The sequence below is a fragment of the Ochlerotatus camptorhynchus genome, unplaced genomic scaffold (assembly GCF_037179485.1).
Source record: "Ochlerotatus camptorhynchus isolate MF236.1 unplaced genomic scaffold, CSIRO-AGI_Acam_v1.1 ptg000100l, whole genome shotgun sequence".
In the NCBI taxonomy this organism is placed as follows: domain Eukaryota; kingdom Metazoa; phylum Arthropoda; class Insecta; order Diptera; family Culicidae; genus Ochlerotatus; species Ochlerotatus camptorhynchus.
Genome location: NW_027040590.1, coordinates 636,669 through 658,110, shown reverse-complemented (window position 1 = coordinate 658,110; position 21,442 = coordinate 636,669). Strand labels below are relative to the sequence as shown.

At 41.0% G+C, this 21,442-nt stretch overlaps 1 protein-coding gene across 3 annotated transcripts in view; it reads left to right on the top strand.

Moving 5' to 3' along the window:
- Positions 1–21,442, top strand: part of LOC135698993 (uncharacterized) — a 580,872-nt gene that overhangs the window by 411,768 nt on the left and 147,662 nt on the right. For all 3 annotated transcript variants that reach the window (XM_065219163.1, XM_065219164.1, XM_065219162.1), the window contains one exon: positions 20,587–20,801. In XM_065219163.1, the coding sequence (XP_065075235.1) occupies positions 20,587–20,801 (215 nt within the window). The remainder of the gene's footprint in view (positions 1–20,586; positions 20,802–21,442) is intronic.

Sequence of the window (21,442 nt, the reverse complement as noted above, 5' to 3'; positions counted from 1 at the left end):
CGCCGACGTAGATTTCCCTCCAGTGCAGTGGCCAGGGTCCACTGGCACGGAGACAAAAGTTGGCAATCACATCAGATCAGAATCGACAGCCGAATCAAGGACCGCTTCAGGGCAGGAGACAACTCACTGGCTTTGCGCCGGACAGTCGTCGAAACTCTCGGGGCGCACTATCAAGATCACGGAATCAGGTACACTGATGGCTCGCTCTCCAGCAGCGGAGTGGGAATGGGGGTTTCAGGAGATAGTTTGGTCGTCAGCAATTCACTTCCGGCCCAGTGCTCGGTGTTTTCCTCTGAGGCAGCGGCCGTCTTTCACGCAACCACCCTTCCGGCCAATCGGCCGATCCTCATCGTTACCGACTCACAAAGCGCAATAATGGCCCTAACCGATGAAGCACCAAAGCATCCGTGAATACAAGGGACGGTAACGCATGCGCTGCCCAACACCGTATACATGTGGGTACCCGGGCACTGTGGCATCCAGGGGAACGTGATCGCCGACCACCTCGCCGGCTCAGGCCCCATCGGACCCAGGTTCTCTGACAATGTTCCGTTCCAGGACATCAAGAAATGGATCAAGCGGACGGTTCGGAGAGCGTGGGACAACGAGTGGAGGAACAATTGAACTCACCAACTACGAAAAATCAAGGCGACCACCGATCCCTGGAAGGATCGACCGAGCCTCAAGGAGCAGCAAATGGTGTCCAGGCTGCGTACCGGGCATAGCAGGGCCTCCCATAATTTCGGAGGAACACCGTTCCGGAGAACCTGCGAAACCTGCGGAGTGCCAGCCTCCGTAGAACACATCCTCATCAACTGTGTGGAGCTCGAGGACCTTCGGGTTGTCTTCGGTCTGGAGGGAACCAGCATACGAAGTCTGCTTGGCGACGAGTCCCCGGCAGCAGACGCCCTCATCGCCTTCCTGAAGGAGGCGAATCTTTTTTACAACATTTGAGTGTTTTCTGTTTGTGCTTTTGAATTCGTTGGCCCTTTTGGTAGTGTTTTTACAATATTTTATATAATTAAGCTAGCCTCAGGCTAAAAATCTCTATAATAAAGAAAAAAAAAAAAAAAAATATAATTAAGCTAAATGCCCACTTGCCAAGATCGGGATCCTCCTTTTGAGGTCCCAATTCTTTTTTGTAATTTTTAAAAGAGATGAACTAGCCTTAGGCTAAAAATCTCTCTAATAAAGGAAAAACAAAAAAAAAAGTTTTTTCCAGAACTCCCTTGAAATGAGGTCCTTAGAAATTATCATAAAATTCCACAAGCCTGTGCATTAGAGTGATGCAAAATTTGAAATTTTCGCTCCACAATACTTAAACGATTCCAAATTGGATCCTGACTAACCTCTCAAAATTTGAACCCATTTGGTGAGAAACTGAGATGGCACAAACCATTTGAAGTTTGTATGGGAATTACTATGGTAAAACCAAGATTTTTGTTCATGTCTATCTAATAATTCACCATATCAGTCTACTTCAAAAGCCTTTAATTTTGCTTCTAGGAAATTTTCCCAGCTACAACTTTGCTCAAGACCACTTTTTGATTAAATGCAAGGATCGAAAGTTATTAATGGTTCAATGCACTGATGTCTTATGATCATGCTCAATCAACTGCTCAGCAGGCAACATTGGTGTTTCTGGGGCGTTGAATAGGACACAAAAATTGTGGCTACTATGTCACACTGCAAAATACAGTGTTGCCTACAGAGCAGCTGCTTGATCATGTCATAAGTTTACCAACCTCTTAAATAATTAATAACTTTTTCCTGTCTCGTTTTACATAGAAACGATCTTCAGCAAAGTTGTAGCTGAGAAAATTTTCTATAAGAATAGCTATCGAGCTGTTTTGCAGCTCAATATGGAAAAAGGCTAGAAGGCAATGAACAAAAAGTTGAGATTTCCCATAGTAATTTACATGTAAACTTCAAATGGTTTGTGCGAAGTCTGTTTCTAACCAAATGAGTTGTAACTTTTGGGGGCTAATCACGACCCGATTTGAAACCATTTAAACACAGTGGAGCGAAAAAGTCAAATTTTGCATCAGTCTACTGTGCATGGAATTTGAATTTGAAAATTTCCAGAGCTAGTTCAAATTTAAAATTTCTAGGAAATATGCATGTTACAGAAAAAAATAAAAGACATTTCAGACATCCCCTGTTTTTTTTTTTAATTTATTTGTTACTGGAGATTAATCCATTTATAAATATGGATTTATAAAGTTCAAAGTGGAAATAAAAAAAAAACGAGAAAAATTAAATGATTGTTTCTTGAAATCCATTCTATTTATTTAATATCCTTAGTAAGAAAATTATTAAATTCTCTGAGACTTCCAGGTATTTTAATTTTTTTTTCCTGATGATTTCCGGTTTTCAAGATTTTTGCAGTTAGTAGACACCCTGACTAATACCGTGGGCTTAGCCATAACCTTTATTTTGAATTTATCGCTTTAAAGGTTTATATCGTTTATAAGTGTTTTTGAGATTCTAATTGATTAAGTCAATTATATGGTGTGCCATTATAACCACTACCTTTTCTTCTCTAAGGTTACTTTTTAGTCACTATTTTTACAACTTTAAGTCACTATTTAGTCACTAATTTCTACAACATGGTCACTTAAGTCACTATTTTCGACAGCAGTGATCGCTACCAGAGTTGAAAATTATCTGGGGAGAATCACCCGGGTGCAAGAGATATCATTCTCTGGGGTGAATCTCTGCTTGTCTCCTCGGAGATTTCTCCTGGCACCACTGGAGAGATTTTTAGACACAGCACGAGAGAGTGAGAATATTGACAGTTCACTTTTTGTCTGTTTATACCTCGGGGGGGGGGGGGGGGGGGTGAACTGCTGTCAAATCAGCCTACTGATCATCTTGCATGAAACTGGTTCCAAACGTAAACAAACGCTGTAGGTTTCTTATGGCTTGTTTACGTTTGGAACCAGTTATGCGAGGTAGGCGACGATTGTTCGTATTTGACAGCCACCTCCCCCCCTTGGTTTATACACTCACTTCCGTGAGAAAGATAGCAGCGCAAATGCGTTATTGTTTCTCCAAAGATTCCGGCAGAGCTTGACGTGAGTGAGTGAAAACATCAATAAAATGGCTGAAAAACGTATACAAAGACAAGGGTGTAGCCAGGTTTTGAGCTAGGGAGGGGCGAAAAAATAATTTATTATGGAAAATTTCGCCGAATGCCATTTCACCGAACGCCATTTCACCGAAACCCTTTGGGTGTCTGAGTTTAGTGCGGTTTGAGGACAGTACTGAAAAGGTGGTTGTGAATGTTGTGCTTTGCAGGGCAAATGGAAAAAAAAACATTAAAAGTGGTCACGGTATTCAACTTGAAGCGGCATCTCGTCAATATTCATCGGGTGTTCTGGTGTGGCTAGATCGCTGCTCCTCTCTCCATTTTCGCTGCAGCTGCTGACGGCATTCCAAGTGCCTTCCTCGCGACACATTTCAACGACGACATTCTCCACGTTAAGGACGGGCATCTTCCTTCACAAAACTGCCTCGAACCTTGGACAGTCGAAGACCACATGCTCCGGCGTTTCATCCACGTTGCCACACTCCTAACAGAGGAGTGACACTGCGTGTCCGAACCGATGCAGATACTTCCTGAAGCAGCCGCGGCCAGACAAGAACTGCGTTAGGTTGAATTTGACGTCTCCGTGATTTCTGTTCACCCAGGTCGAAAAAAATCTGTATTAGTCTACGTGGTTAGATTAGGTTATCTTTAATAGCGAGACTTTCAGCCAGAGGCTGTTTCATCTCTTTATTAGTCTACGTGTCCATCTACCGTTCTCTGCCGTGTTGCACTCCTATTGCCACTTAGCCAAAGACTCCGCTCTCACAACTTTCCGTACTCTTCCGGCTTTCCTCCGCCTGTAGCACTCGCTGTCTTCCACTTTGAGGTTATAGCATGCCCCCGACGGTGATATCTTCCCGCTGTACCGCTTTACAGTTACTTTCTAATAGAACTTCCGTTTTATGATGGACCATCTGCAGCTTCGCTCCTTACCTCCAGTTACCAATCATGTTGATCGCCTCGGTCGCCAGCACTTCCACCTCTTCCAGCGTCTCGCCTGTTACCGTCAAGACGATGTCTTCCGCAAAGCCAACGATCTCAACTCCTTTGGGCAGCTCCAGCGTTAGCACGCCGTTGTACATCCCGGTTCAGAGCGTTGGACCAAGGATGGAGCCTTGTGGAACTCCCGCTGTGATCCTAATCGATCTCTGTCCCATGTCTGTCTGTCGACTAAACTGAAGCAAATTTCAATAATGGTGCGCTGATGCACTTCCCGTATTCGCATTTCTAAAATGTGTACACAAAATTTTAAAATAATAGACTGTTAATAGAAAAAGTAACCTTTAAAAAATCTTTGTATGCAACAAACCTAAGAGGAAGAGAAGACAATACGGGGGGCGAAAACAAATCACTTTTCTTTCAAGCGCGAACCAGCTCGTGATTGGCCGATTGGAAATGCGTAAGATAGAGATAGAGATAGAAATAGAGATAAAAGAGTAAGAAGTCAGTTGTCTCCTCTTCCTCTAAGCAACAAACTAACAACCAAAGTCTTCACCGGGGTGATTCTCCCCGGTGAAGCAAACGAACTCTCTACGGTGCTCCCTAGTGATCACTCATACGCTCCGGTGTGTTGGACAGGTGAAGGTGCGAGATCAGAAACTGTATTTGTTTGCGAAGTGGGAGAAGCGATAGAAACTGAAAACAAAATAAAAATCTCTCGGGTGAGTTTGCTTTTGTCATAGTGCGAGGTGTCTTTTCAACTGATCACCCTGCTTACACTGGGGAGAATGGCATCCCTGATCGCTACCAGCCCTGCACCACTCACCACGCGGTGAAACACGGATAGAATTCAACTTTGAAATCTGTGTTTGGGAAATCGCTTTTCGCAAGCAATCGGTGATAATTTTAACTATCATAGCAACAGTTGTACATTCATGCAATTTTCAATAGCAACATTTTGAAAAATGATAGAGTCTAAACTGTATCAGATGCGTAGAAATATTTCTGATTGATTGGTGAGAAAATTATAGGAATTGGTTCAGGAGCAGCTGAGTTATTAACGTTCAAAATCTCTCATAATATTGTTACATGTTCTATTTTTGGTTTTCACAAAGTGCATCCCCATATAGAAATCACAGAAGTAGTCCTACGTTAAAAAAAAAGTATTCCTATGACAGATTTCAAAACCCCATTCCGGAACTATATTGATAGAAAATTAATTTTCTCTTCATAACAGCAACGTAGCTTACCTCTTGCCGACTGAAGAAGGGTCTCTTGTCAATCGCAGAGTAAAGTGAAAAAAGCGCTCTTTTTAATATACATCAATCAACTGTCGGATAATAAAATAATGTAACCTTAGCAATCTTCCTTTGATTGGATTATGGCAAAAAGCGAAAGACAAGATCGACGGACGCTGCTGGAGTGAGAACGGCGGAGAGCAAGAACCAAATAAAACTGGGAAACAATATCCGCTGGCTTGCCGCCAATCATTCCGCCCAACCCACGCTGCCTGCCCCCCTTCCCACTTCCCACTCGGAGCGAGAAACGAGCAATTTGTCATTTATTTCCTTCGGCTACCTAGTTCTATAGCCTGCGTTCGCGGTTGCCGCGCTGTAAATGTCGAATCAACGCATGGGGTAGGATTTTTTTCATATTTCGAAACTCCCTGATGGATTTGAACATTCATCCCTTTCATCGGGAACATCGAAATTGAAAGCGGGATATCAGCCTAAAAAATAAAAACGAGAACGGGAAATTGTGCGGCTGTTGGGAGTTGGAAATTTAATTTTCCAATTTGACATCTGACTGCACGCGTTTAGAGAATGACGTTCGGTAGCGATGGGCTTTGGGGTTCATCAGGGGGTGGTGATGACTTGTCGGAAGCGCTCAGATGAGCTTGGGAGGCATCGTTGTTGTTTACCGCGGTGTATCAGTTGATGCTGAGTGATGGATTCTCGGGGGGAAAATATGTTATGCGCTTTGGCGATGATCGACACTTGATATTAATAAATTGGTTGTTTGAAGCACGTTGAGGTGCAAACAATTGTGTAACTCAATCGGATGGGGGAAATGGTCATAACAAATTCGAAAACATTCACAACTACCAAAACAAAAGCAAACAACCACCAAATCCCCGATTAGGGGTAGCTGAAGAAACCACTCAAAAGCAAACGAATGGCCATCATCGTTGGGACTCTGCCACTGCTGTACTGAGTTCGCGAAAAAAATAAAACATCACTTGGCATAGGACGAAACGAATCCCGAGCAAAGTAGGACCTACACCATTCCATCGCAATTGAAGTTCAACTGAAAGAGCCAAAAGAAACTGCTGCCAGGAACGTGAGGATTATTTTGCCAGCTGACGCCATGCTACCAACCAAAGCTGGCCACCAACCGTCGTCGTTCGTTCGTTCGTTCGTTCCGAGAGCCATTTGGCCAAAGCTCGGTGCAAGTACCGCCTCACTCGTTCGTTCATTTATATATGTGTTTTAATATCATTATCGGTGCGAAAGTGAACATAATTAAAAGGAATAAAGAATTTAAAGCCTACCCAAGCGGGAGTGAGTGTGTAGTGAGCAACGGTGTTGTGCATGCATCTGTTGCTAGGGTAGGAACTCTCTCCGCTGTTGATGGTTCCAAGGGAGCTTTAACAATTATACAACGGCTTAAGTGGGGGGCTTAAGGCTTGCGAAGCCAGAAAACGAGCATAAATGGTACGTCTCGCGCTTGGTGGAAATAAAGCAATATGCAGACCCAGGAGTGCTAACGGGGGCCATTTGAGAAAGTGGCGGAAAATTTGTTCGTTATGTTTTTTTTTCTGTTTTTGAGTGTGGAGTGGGATTCAAAACGTGAGTTCGTTTGAACTTGGTTTAAGGAATCGCTGTGAAAGCAAAATGCTTGTTCTTTAGCTATATTTTTCCATAGAAGTTAGAGCTGGGACTCAAACTGAACGCGGGCATTACACACTTAGAAATAAGCAATTTTACACGAGACGCAATCACTATTGAACGTAAATTATGGAAGGTAAACAAGCTGAAAGTCTCCTTAGTAAAGAAATAAAAAAATAAAAAATATACGGCAGCCATCGGGTTTCATAAAAAGTGTCAAATACCCTAATATCTGGGTCTTTAGATGCTGAAAATCAATATTTGAAGCCGTTTGCAGGTCATTAGAAACTTCTTCTGAAATCCTAAGCCACCATCTTGAATTCCTAGATGGCGTCGGACATCGATTTTTGGCTTCTAGATATCACCTCGATTCCAAAAAAAAAGCCACAATGATCGGTATTTGACAGTATTTCGCAGTTAATCTGAACCAAAACCCCTAACTTGGATTTAAAGACGCCGTGACGTAAATTTTCGATATCTACGTCTCATCCCCATTCTGAAAATAACCGTATTTTAGGGTATTTGACACTTTTCCGAAAGTCGTAAGTCACCGTCTTGGATTTCAAAATGGCGTCGGATATCGATTTCCGGCCTCTAGACGCCATCCTGATTCCAAAAATACCAATTTAATGGGTATTCGACAATATTTCCCACTTGTCCTGAAATTGGAAGCCGCTATCTTGGATTTCTAAATGGCGTCGCATATCAATCAGGCTTGATGGATCCTCGCTCGCGAGTTTGAAATGAGCCGAGTGTAGCATTTTTCTGAGGAGTAGAACGCCTACTGCCAAATCATTCCGCTGAGCTTCAGAACTTATGAGCGAAGGAGGATAAAATGAGAGTGAGGTTTGCTGCCACTCAGTTCATGTTTTCTATCACACGCTCTTACTCTCACTCTGGGTGAACTCTGAGCTTCTTGCGTCGAACAAAAAAGTCATCCGGAGTCAGCGTTGCCAGAATGTTTTAAAACTTATCGGTATCGAAGGATTTAAAAAAAAAATCGGTATTTATCGGTACTTCCTATTTCAAATAATTTTATATTTTTGCCGTTTTTCTAAGCGAAAATTTTAGCTTTTGGACTATGATCGGAAAATTCCGGACGAAAACTCCGGGGAATGCTTGAATACTAATTCTGGAGGAAGCTGAAAACAACATCCAGAGAAAGAATAACAAAGATCTCCTGGAGGAAATTTGAGGAGAGTTCTGAGAGAAGCCGGAAAAACATCCGTGGAACTTCCAAGACATCAATTGAGAAACTTCTGGTGAAAATTTATCGAAACTTTCAGAAAATCGGATTTTACATTCAAAGGAAGAAGGAAAAGTTTTGGAAATCGGAAATAAATTCCAGAAGTAGCCATTTCCAGGGAAAGCCAGAAGAAACTCGGAAAAATCTTCCAAAAGAAGTAAAAAAACAACTGGACAAAATTCCAGAACTAGACGAATGAAATTTCTGGGAGAAGTTAAACTGAACTTTCTGGAGAAGACGGAAGAAATTTTTTGGAGAAGACGGAAGAAACTTTCTGGAGAAGACGGAAGAAACTTCCTAAGGTAGATTGGAAAAAAATCTGAAGAAAGCCGGAAGCCAGAGCCGTTACGGAACAGTCAAAAGAAACAAAGACATAATTCTGGAAGAAAGAGCTCTTGGTGGATGTGCTAATGATCCAAAAAAATTTCCAAGTGGTCATAAAACATCCCTGAAGACCCCGCAAAGCCCCTGAAGTTTTTGGAACATTCCTGAAATGTACTTAGGAGAATTCCATATTTCCTCGGGATGTTTTGGAGTACTCTGATCATCTTTGAAATACTCGGAACTTCCCTGATTATAATGAGACTAACGCAATATCTCTAGACTTTTTTGAAGGCTAAGAAATTTCTTAAGCGCTTTCACAATTTTCTTGAATTTATTGTAACATCAGTATTGAAGTTCTCTGATCTGCCCGATTTTTCTAATTTTTAAAAGCGCGAAACTTCTCATAAAATGTTCTCACAATGTGCTAATGTTCGTGTAACTTCCCTTACGTTCCTTTAATTTGCATGAGCCCCTCAGAACATTGCTGAAGTTTTCGGGAATTGCCTGAGTTTCTCAGAACTCCTTTAAAATTTACGATTTCCTTGAAATTTATTGATCTGATCTGATTGTCCTGATGTTCTCGGAGCTTCCTAAAGTTCAATTATTTCTCCTGAAACTAATGGAACTGTTCTGAAAACCATTAAATTTTCCAGAAGTTCTTGTGAAGTATTCAAAATATTTACGATGTTTCCTTAAGTTCACTGGTGTTCGCTGGACCGGGTTTTAGAATTTAACAGAAGTTTTTAAAACATTCTTTAATTTATCGAAACTTACTCAAAAGTCTGGACTTTTCAGAAGTTTACGCAGTGGATCCGTCATCAAAATCTAGAAGCATCCCTGAATCATTCGAGCGAAGGCTGAAGAAGCTTCCAAGGGAAGACGAAATAAGTTTCAGAGAGGAATCGTAAATAGAAAATTCCAGATGAAACTTCAAAGAAAATCCAGGAAGTTAAATAATGTTTAAAAAATATTTCCTGATTCCCCAAAAATTACCAGAAAGAACCATTGACTGTTTATCGATTCACGGAATGCAAATACGGCGAGGAAATTGAAACATTAATCGAAGGAGTATCCATACGACATTTTTGAACATGATTTTTTTAGAATTTTAAAGACTCAAAAAATTTGAGGTATTCAAAAAGATACAAGTCTCACGCAATAATTTTCTCCGAAATTCTTGTATATCGGTATCTAGTTCGAAAATCGGTATAAATACCGATAAATCGGTATATCTGGCAACGCTGTCCGGAGTCTCAAAAAGCGCACCTCACGTCAAATCATCCTCTCGCTGAAATTCACTCTTTCTCTCCCTCGGAGAGCTTTTGTTCACTTCTTCCATATTCCTGCCGCCACTCACTCGAGGTGAGGGTTAGCTAAACTCGCAGGACAAGACAGTGTTGTTAAACCTACAGTGAGTTGAGGAGTTTCAGCAAGCCTGATATCAATTTTCGATCTGTAGACTTCATACCGAATGCAAAAATAGCAATATTGATGTCTTAAGTCGGAAGCCGCCATCCTGGATTTCAAAATGGCGTCGCATATCAATTTTCGATCTCTAGACGTCACCCCGTTTCTAAAAATTCCCATATTGACGGGTAAACAAACCACCCGACAATGATAAATTTGACATCCCCGTGCACAGATCTATGCGCATACGCTTAAATGAACCGAGTGAACAATAAAAAAAAAGTCATAAAATACTGCGTGAATTCAGATCGAATAGCTTCGCTTCAATGCAATAGTAAGTTCATTTGATAATGAAAGAAGAAATGAACACGAGTAAAGCCAAAACAAACAGAATGAAAACTGATCGAAAGTGGTTCTGTTGATGTTGACGGGGATCTGCTCGAAGAGAAGACAGAATGACTTTTAACTGAAAGTGATGGTTTATAACTTCATCGTCACTTGACGATTTTCGATTGAAAGTGACTTTGTGGGGCCCTGGCTGCGATGTTACAGTTTGCAATATCATCCACAGTTGTTGGCTTGTTGATTTTGGTCTTTGAAAATCAAGCGTGATCTTGTTCTTTGGTGAGATTCTGACTTCGACACTGATAACAACTGATAGTACAATACCATCGATAGTTATTTCACTAGGCAAAACTTACTGGTGAATAATCAAGCATGAGATTTTCGCAGCACTATAAAACACATGTACTCCCCCATCATCCTTCAAAATCCAACCAACTCCATACAACTTTCTGCACCTTCGAAACGAAAGCCCCAAGAGAGCATTCTAAGCTGCTTTGCTCCTACTACGGTGGCTCTTTGCGACAACCACGCACGACCTCCAAGCCTCGTCATTCAGTGTCCAGCTATTGCAGCACGGCACACCCAACCGCCCATAAGAGCTGAAAGTGCAACTGAATCGCACTCTTCTGCTGCTGCTACTGCTGTTGTCGCTTGACTAGCTTTGGAAAAAGCGGAAATGTAAGATTAATTGCATCGAGGGACCACACCGCAAGAATGAACTCGACACCGAAGACTGTCAGGAACTTGAAACTTGGCAACTCCAAGTAGCAGCAGCAGCAGCAGTTCTCGAAAAATAAAGAGCGAAGCTGAAAATTATCCTCAACCGGTTTGACTGGTGGCAGTTGCCGAGTGAAATGAATTAAGGAAGATAAATTGATTATAAAGTTGATGTATTTTTCAGACTGCTGTGCACTCGCTGTGTAACTGTGCACTGAGCCCGGGATAAATGTGGCCGAGTGTGCCGAACTGTGCGGGGAATGGTTTTTGTTTAGGGTGCATTTTGTGCGGATGGAGTGGGGATTTTCCGGGAAGCTTACGTGGAACATTTCTCAACGGAGTAACATCAGACAGCAAAGCGAAATGTAACGTCAAGTGGCTTAATTAGTGCATGTTCTGCGCAACGAGGGTAGACTTTAATGAGTTTCGCAGTGTTGCTGGGAGTGGTGGAATGAGATTTATGGCAGGGATTGTGCTCGTTGTAAATGCAAAAGTCCCAGTTCGGGGAATTGGTGCAGCTTGTGGTGGTTTGCGGCTTGGGGATAATGGTAATCTACAAGTACCGATTAATCAACAATATTTGCTTGTGCGGTAAAGACCTCAACTTGATGTAAATTATTAAAACAAAGTTTCCTTAAATATTTTAAATTTCCCTGGATTATTTCCAAATGCGTAATAATACACACTAGAAACTTGCCAATGAACAGCTTGTGCAGATAGGGGTTTTGTGAAATTTGTGTAGTGAGTCCCAAATGAATAATTCAGATTACAACTCACCGGCAGCTGCTTAAAATTAAACAAGCTAATGAATTTCAATTACCCACCGCGGGAGTCCTGCCTTATCGCATCAACCAGCGAAAACAGCAAGTACATGCGTTGGCTCCACCCTGACCGAGCTCCGACTGCTTCCATTTCTAGAAAGCACTATACCGAGTAGGAAAAAAAAGCCACACGGTAGCGATTATGAGTGGAAAGATTTGCATATTTTCCCAACTCGACAACAAACAGCACACTCGACGAGGGGTACCTAAAGTTCAATGACAAGCGATATTTGTCTCCCAAGCGAACGTCTAACCACAGTTAGAGCCACAGCCACAGCCTAGTGAAAACCCAAAAGTCATCCCACGCCTCCTTCAAACGGCCCTCCCACCACCGGAGGCTCTAAACAGTGCTCTACCACTGAGTCGAAACGAGCTCGAAAAAAAAAAGTGAAAAATACAGTCACCCGGAATATAAATGATCCGTCATGCCAAGCTCGTGTACATATTTATCTCGCACGCTGATCAAATTGGCCCGTCATCACATCATCTCCCCCTCCACTCGCCACCACCCGGGGTATGAAGTGGAGGCAAAGGGCGAAGGATAGGGGTGTTTTTGACGAAAAAATATGGGCAAATGTGTCCCATCCGTAACGCGACCGTTACACCAAGTGGCGACAGGAAGGGCGCAAAAGAATGGAAATGGATCGTGGAAGTCATGTAGCTACGTATCCTGGCGAGTGACAGTATCGGCAGCAAATGTAGAGTTTGTTTGCTACTGTGGTTGTTAAGATTATTTTTCTGACAAAGAGCATTGTTATCAACTGTCATCAGCTCAGTAGGGGAGGTCACTCAAAATTCGACACAGATCAAGCGGTGGTTCAAAGCAAGTTTATGTGTTTTTGATAAGTTCAGGCCTTGTATCGTTCTACATTTTGTAAAATCTTTGTGTAACCCTGTTCATTCATTCATTTTCACTATACTAATGACAAAATTACGCACCTTTCTTAGAGGTCAAAATTTGTACAAGAAATAATTATCTAATCTAATCTAATCTAATTTAATCTAACACCAACACAGCCAGTTCTTTAAAGCATCCTGGAAAATGATATATATGCCTACATAATTTTTCTTGTCTATTTGATATATGTTTTACATCACATCATATCACATCACATCACACACATCAAAACGGCCAGGCCTACTGTGCAGTATTTAAGGGGCAAGATGATTCAGAAAACATCGGGCCTGTTTGAATCAAAGATTAAAACACGATGCTTCCATATGCAATAAATGGATGAAACGTGGACATCACGTACCGTACGTTCCGATTTTGGTAATTATATGATTGGTTGGTCGTTGGAAGCATCAAAGCTAGAAAGGTTAAGTGATGCTCCATTTTCTTCTGACATGGGGCACGATCGCTAACTCTTGTCGTAGCCTTTTATGACTTATGGCTATAGCGCCATTACTCGCTTTCTGAAAAGAAAAGAGGGAAAGGAAAAGGAGAAGGACAAAGGGAAAAAGATTATGTGAAATATTTTAACATAAACAATATTTTTGAATTGAAATATAGGGGAAATGTATGTAATTTGGGCCTAAATGTATGTAATACGGCCTAAATGTCCCTAATATGGGCCCATACATTAATTCAGCAATCGACTACATTTTCAATGGCGGCAAAAAATATCCATTAGTATCGTCCCAATGACGCGTTCATCTAGATAAAATTGATAAATAGCAGATTTTAGCGATGGGCCCAATGTTAGCTCCATAGACCAACATTAGAGCCATTTCCCCTACAATATAGAAATGCAGAACGGTGCGGTAGTCACTACCCGAGTCTTGTCACTATTATCAAGTCATAAAAAGTAACAAGGACTAAAATGTGATCCTTTAATTACTGGAAAATCCTGATGCTTGAGACTAGCAATCATCCTCAATGTGTAAAAACCGGTGATCTCAAACTAGGCAATACCATCGCCGGCCGCGCCCTAACGCAGGTCAAGAAAGGAATGGGTAGATATGTGTTGACGTGACACTCGCTTTGATGGAAGCCGATAAATCCTTCGCACTTCCACGAAGAATCAACAAAATCGAACGTTCATATGTATTTTGAAATTCAATTTATGATTTGGTTGACTTCGGACCACTGCGAGGCATCGCCATAACATAGACGTTACTAATAACACTAGTTTACAAAACAACATAAAAAGTGTGAACTTTAGTGGTTGACCAACGTTTCTAATGCAAAATCCTACGTTGAATTCAATGCCGTGGTCAGAAAAAATTAAAGTAGAGCCATTTTTGAGATATGCAAATTTTTTGATTTTTTGAATTTTGGACAAAAGTACGATTACTAAAATGTCAATATCTTTGAAACTAGTGCACCAATTTTAAGTCTTTTTTATGAAAGTGAAGCTAAATAAATTTGCTATCGTTCACTAGAATATAATGTCTTAATTAAAAATTTAATTTTGAAGTCATTTAAAAATTTACAGCATTTTTTTTTATTTTTCCTGCGAATTTTCCATAAAAATCTTGTTTTAATCAACATTTTTAATGGGATAAAAAGATTCAAAAAATCATTCCATAATTTATTCTTAAAGTCCATTAAAAACTGGAGAAAATGAGCCTTTAATGGATGAAATCGGTTGGAAATTGTCGAAGTGGATCCCCGACGTTCTTTCGGAGCATGTTTTCGGAGCTGCTGCCCTCTGAAGCTCTGAAAAAACTTCATGACACGGGTTTTATTGAGAGTCACGGAAAGACAGCTCTAAACTTGAATAACTTTGGAAATCACTATCAGATTGGTTTTTTTACTGTTTTTTCGTACAAGAAATAATTATCAAATACTTTAAACATAAACTACTGACGATGCTCTAAGCGCAAAGCAAAAACGGTCACTAATAGGTCACCGAGCTTCCTATGACTATCGGAACTTTAAGCCTGTACACATGAGCAATTCAAATTGAATCGATTTGATTATTAATGTGGTCATATTAAGAAATAAACGACGGAAAAACCATAAGAATTAGGTTCAAACCAAGGAGTAGGTCACTCCGCACACCAGTCTTGGGTCATCTTTTTTGTCAGTGTGCCGCAAGCGTTCCGATTGTGCCGGTCATAGAGCAAGCTGCGTTTGTTTGTAAAATATCCATCCCGGCAACCCGATATAATTCTGACACCTTGAATGTTTTGGTTTGAAATCGCAACGATAAATCGGCTTGAGGATAACGCGGGAAGTTGCAGATGTACGAAATGTTGGTGTTTTGTGTTCATAGGATAATAAAAATCCTATGTTTTAGGGATTTATAATGACCTCAAAGGCAGACCAGAAACCTAACCTTTCGTGATGTGAAAAGCAACGATCTATCAGCGGCCGTTGGAACAGGTGAGGAACATTGGTGAAGACCGACTATAGAGGATGATGAATAGACTTCTGTAGTTTGTTTTGTGTGAGTTGCAGCATTATTTGAACTAAGGATATTAATGGAGTCTAATAAGCTGCCTCTTTCTCTTCAGCCCAATCTAGAACCTGCATTTCGTACTTAGATCTATAAGTGAACTGCTAGTCTGATTTCCACAGTCAGTCAAACCGCAAGTAATGTTGTAACTTCAATGGCAGTTGTCCAGCAGTGCTCCCATTTTATTTTCAACAATCCAATGCCTACGAGATTGTGCCGAAGGTGTGCCCAAGCTGTGCCGAATCTAATTTCGGCACAATGTACTGAGTGACTTACCCCTTGGTTCAAACCTCGCTACTCTTTAATGTGAAGCAACTTTTAAGCAAAAACCACCGATCCCTTCATATCTCTACAAATCACTATGAACAGTGCCGTATTAACGGTAGGGCGATGGTGGGCTAAAGTCAGGGCTCAGGGTCTAATTTGGAGGGGGCCCTCGATTCAGACACATCAATCATATCCTTCTCAATAATATGTTTCAAGAAATTAATCGTTGGTTAGTTTGTATTTGCATCCAACTCTAAAGTGTTTAAAACTTAAACAATAAATCATACAAGTAGACATTGCGAATTTTGTATCCATTTAGGCTCGAGCGGTTTTAATTTCGTGAATCTCATATTTCACTTTCGACTTTCGCTCGTACTGCTCCCACCTTGGAAAACTTTCTAACGCTTGGTTTCAATCAGAGACGATGTTTTATAGAAGACGCACGCAGAGATTAAAATTAAATCTGGTTGCACGGCCAACTACGATATTTTGTCTACAAGCTTTGGAAACCTGTATTTTTGTGTTTACTTTGAGTGACTTTTAATTTGAGCGACTGTAGTCTGCTTCAGCGTTACGGTAAAACGAATACACTGGAGTTGCTTTTCACGTGGGTGTTACGTTCCGCGTAAAAAAAACCGCGTAGATTCCGGAATCCGCATAAATACCGCGTAAATTCCGAAATCCACGTAAAGAAACCGCGTAAAAAGCGACTCCAGTATATAACGATAAACCACGTAAATTCCGAAATCCGCGTAAAAAAACGCGTAAATTCTGAAATCCACGTAAAAAACCGCGTAAAAAACCGTGTGAAAAAATCGTGTAAAAAAACGCGTAAAAACCGTGTAAAAAAAACCGCGCAAAAAGCGACTCCAGTGTACTGTTTTGACCATATCGGTAGTAAAGGGTGAACACGAAATTATTGCGACACATTCAACAGGGTATAACTTTTTTACCATTGGGTAAAAATCAATCAAATTTTGCACACTTTCTCATTGATGTGTATTGTGTACATGCTGTCAAACTCGAAGTCGTGTTTTTCGATTGAACGAAAATGTAGGTGAACCAACGCGAGTTGAGAGAACAAATTCTTTCCAAACACCTGGAATTTCCTGACCTGTCGCACCGGCAGTTGGGAAAAATGTTGAACATTCACCATTCAACCGTCTCCAGAGTGTTGAAGCGGTTCCAGGAGCGGTTGACGTTGGACCACGGCAAAGGAGCTGGAAGAAAACCGGGCCCGGAGAACAAAAAGACGGAGGGAAAGGTGAAGCGGATGATTAAAGCAAATCCCAACGTCTCAAGCCGTGATTTGGCTTAAAAGATCGGCATGTCGCAGAGCTACGTCCAGAATGCAAAGAAGAGAGCTGGACTACATACATACAAGGTACAGAACTTCCCAAACCGCGATGAGCGGCAACAATCGACGGCTAAAACTCGGGCACGGAAGCTCTACGAGAAGATGCTGACAAAATATGGCTGCTGTGTGATGGACGACGAAACGTATATAAAAGCCGATTTTAAGCAAATTCCGAGGTTGGAGTTTTTCACCGGCAAGAGCAAGTTCGATGTGGACGACAAATTTAAGCGTTGTTAACAGTATGTGGACAAAAGTGCGCGATTTATTTCGATGGTCATGTGGAAGCTATTTTAGTGCCATAATTGAGTTATATTTCTGAGTTCTGTCTGAAAATTCAGTGCAATATAGCAGTCAAAACACAGAAATACAAATACAGGCATTTAGATTAATAATCAAAGTCCCTCCTTTTTCACACATTCAGCATACAAAATAGCTCACCCCTCACAGAATTTCCCCCCGATTTTAATGAATGGACTGGGGCAGAAAGTATCTTTTCTGCAGAATATGTAAAAAAGGAGGGACTTCGAATGTTAATCATAATGCATATATAGAGGTACCAGATATGTTTTGTAGTGTCAGGTACTCTATTTTGTAATCTGTGAAAGGGAAATCACATATCGCATATTTTCTCTCTCAAATTTGAATTTTTTGGCTCTCTGTGGACTGGTAGTAAAGCAGGTAAAAATGTGTGGGGAAATATCATTTTTATTTAATTATAGCTTGTTGAACAATAATTTCCAGAGAAAAAAAAACTGAATGACAAAGTTCCTGACTAATTTATTTAGGTTGTTTACTTTTTTTAATTGAATATGCACCGAAAGCGAATTATTCCCACTTCTCTCAATTTTTATATGGAGATTTTTATCACTTCCTACCAGCTGAACAGCACCATCTCTGTGGAAAATGACAGGATGATATGATAAATTGTGTAAAATAGACAATAATGCGGCTCCTTCAAGATTACGAGTGATCTTCTTGCAGGGATGCACTCGATACTCAACGCGTCGATGACATGAACGTTGTTCATCTTTCCGTCTGTTCGAGTTATTTGTTTACTTTAGTAGTAGGGGAGTTTAATGGATGCTGGTGGCGTTACCATTTCGTTCCTGCACACGTTCAAGAAATAAGTCATTCAAACTGACATCGAGTCAGAATCTTGTGGAATAGTCGTTTTTGCTTCAAAACACCGTATAGGTTTGATAGCTTCCAGTTTCTCTTTCACCTCCTGCTGCGAAAATAAGAATTTAAACATAATCACAAATGTCATTTTAACTTTAGGGATGCCAAACTCATGGGATATTGACACCTTGATTGGCACACTTCGGCCTACTTCGACACGTTCGGCATAGCCTGGCATAGCGTTTGGCATAGATGAAGATGTGCAGAGTTGGCCACCAGGTATGTTTTGCACTGCACTGTCCTCTGTGATCAATTAAAGGAAAACAGATTATGCGTAGTTTCCGATCGCTGTCACCGCAAATAACAACAATGACATCTGACGGAAAATGAATGCAAAAGCTTGGCAACATGAAGAGTTGGTTGGAAATGCTATCTAACATAAAGCTTTAGTGTGATAATTTATTACCTAGAGAAAATTTCTTAGAAGAGGGCAGGTGGATAGTTCAGTAAGAGTATGGCAGTATGAAAATTGAATAGAAGTTGAAAATGAGCGAAGGGCCATTAATGCGACAGTACAAAGTCAAACACACTCCTTTTGCCTAACCCGTACGATGTAAGCGGAGATGTATGTCTTCAAATCTACAGGGAAAAGCCCTTCGGGCTAGTGCATATATTATGTCACACTCTAAGGGGAGAGGGGGGTCTAAGATTTTGTGACAAGCAATGCATTAGGTATAGGAAAAACGTCACGATAGGGGGGAGGGGTAATTTTTTGCTCGATTTAGCGTGACATAAATAATGCATGGGCCCTTCGCTCATTTTCAACTTCTATTCAATTTTCATACTGCCGTACTCTAACGGAACTATCCACCTACCCTCTTCTAAGGTCATTCTCTAGGTAATAAATTACCACACTAAAGCTTTATGTTAGATAGCATTTCAAACCAACTCTGAAAATCGCAAACTTCGCGCATGAAGTAATATAAAAACACTTTGAATGTTGCCAAATGGTTAATTACCTATAATGTTGTTTCAGACGTTGTTCCGTTTGGATGAGCAGTTTTCATGCTATGATTTGTTGGAAAATATCGAAAACGCCATTTTGAAAAATTAGGTGAGAATCAAAATGGCTGAATTCCGACACAAAATTGGTTCATGGCCCCTAGCGAACAATTAGGTGAAGTTTCATAAAATTCTGCGAGAGAAAAATAAAATCGATTCGTCAGTTTGCGTGGAACTGCGCTAATGCCATAGTTTGAGTACACTCAATTCTGTTTTTGTGCGTTCAATCAATCAAAAAAAGAGCCGATTAACTCTTTTTTTTGCTTAAATACTGATGCAAAGGCAAAACCCGGTCCACCAGCCCCATCATTTTGTGTGTGTGTGACCCCAACCATTACTCCTCAGAGCATCGAAAGAAAGGCATCCTCGGTTGCACAACTCGTCCATCTCTCATTCTCTTTCGCTCCTCACGTTCCCGGAAAGCACGAGCCGTGCAAATTGCAGTTGCATGTTAGTCATCTTTTTACAACATGCAGTGCAACAGAACAGGAAAGTAAGACGCCGCATAAGAAAACCTTCAAATGGATGTGAGCGCAGAAAAAAAAGCTCTTTAGCTCAGTGCGGTGTCGGAGGGAGGAAAATCTTTCAAGAGCATCAAGCCTTCTTGAAGGAGACGTGGAACATAAGCCGAAGTGCACCACCGACCGACCGCTTCTTAAGACAGCAAAAGCCGGGATTCGTTTCTTGTGAGTGCAACAGTTGCTGCCACCGACTGCCTTTAGTTAGTTGGAAGGATTAAATGCAAATTTAATTAAGGGATTATGCACATCTCTGTTCCTCTGTTGCACAAGAGCTCCGGATGTTGGTTCATGCGAATGTGTGTGTGTGTGTGTGTTTGAATGTGTCAAAGGATGGGAAAATTGGATTAGGCGTTCGGTTTCGACAGGGTACTCACTGCTTGCTTGGATCGGAAATGATGCGCGATGGAAGTGAGACAGTGTCATTCGCACAAAGAGGAAGTTTACTAATTGAAGAGTAATGTTAGAAAGTAATTCATCAAAGGGGACAGTTCGAAAAATTAGTGATTTTTTTTTGTTCAATGTGATGCTCATAAACAGGACAATCATGTGTCACTACATCGTTTAAAGTTATAAGATATTTCATTAAATATTCCAAATATTGTATGCAACCATCCTTCTTTGCATTCAAGCTCCTAGTTTGGTGTGAAAAGAAATGCAAGTTTACAGTTCAGATTTTTGACTGGCTAGATTTGTGAGGCAACGACAACAAATTGCAAAGATTATTTTAAATATAGAGTTGAATAAATGACCCCGACGCTCCGTAACAAAGAAAATGTCCAGTTACATGAGAATGTGATGGCTACGACTTACAACAGCGTTCGTAATTAAATCTAGCTTATTCTCATTGATCTGTACACACATTAGTCCACAAACAGCCAGAGGCGATATTGATTCGCTTGTACCTGCTTGTTTACTGAACCATAACCGAACATGACATGTAATGGATACGGCAAGATACACAATCAACAACTTTCCTCCTCCCCTTCAGTCACCCGCAACCCACTCAAGCACGGTTGCACTGCCGTCGTTGTTATGCTCCTGAGATCTAACCTTAGCCATCTTTCCTTGTTTCTTGCAGAATCATCACTCGGGTTACGTAATGTCCGTGTCACGGTGCCGACGGCGATCAGGAAAGGTGAGGCAGCACATCTTTACTGCACCTACGAGATGGAGGACAAGGAACGGCTCTACACAATCAAGTGGTACAAGGGTAAACGGGAGTTCTACCGGTACACACCCCAGGAGCCACAGCCGATAAAGGTGTTCAACACGGTCAGCGGCGTCGAGGTGGAGGTGAGTGCAGTGGGCGGTATGCCCGCGATTGGCTTTACGACGTGCATGCGGGTTCTTAAATGGTAGTGGATTTAGTGCAGACGTGTTGATGGGATTAATTGGAGATTATGGAATAATTTACGAGAAAGTGACGAAAAGACGTACTCTTCACCATATCTCCAATATTTGGCAGGTGTGAAATATAATTATTTGGTATATGCAGTCATGCAGTGTAATGTTAATCTTGAGATGTACCAGGTTGTGCTCTAGTCATTGTACGATTCTTGAGTTGAGATTAAATACCAGACCAATTAGGAAATTCTCACAAAGCTGCGCAAAGCTGGGCAAAGCTGGACAAAGCTGCCGCGATATTGCATACCGAGCTAACATACAGGATTGCCAATAGTTTTTCAAATATAACTGGAAAAATTCACCCATAAAATTGAATAGGATCCACATAAAAATTTGATTTTCTTGCAACTTTCTGAACTTTTCAAGATTATTTCTACCAAAGTTTTCTTTTTTTTTAATAATGGTAAGACACCACTGTTGAAAAAAACATTACGGAGCCGAACATCTTTAAATCATTGCTGAGCTAAGAAGTTGAAGTATTACTTATTATCGGTAACATTTTTAAATGGAAAAAATCCACGAAATTTTTC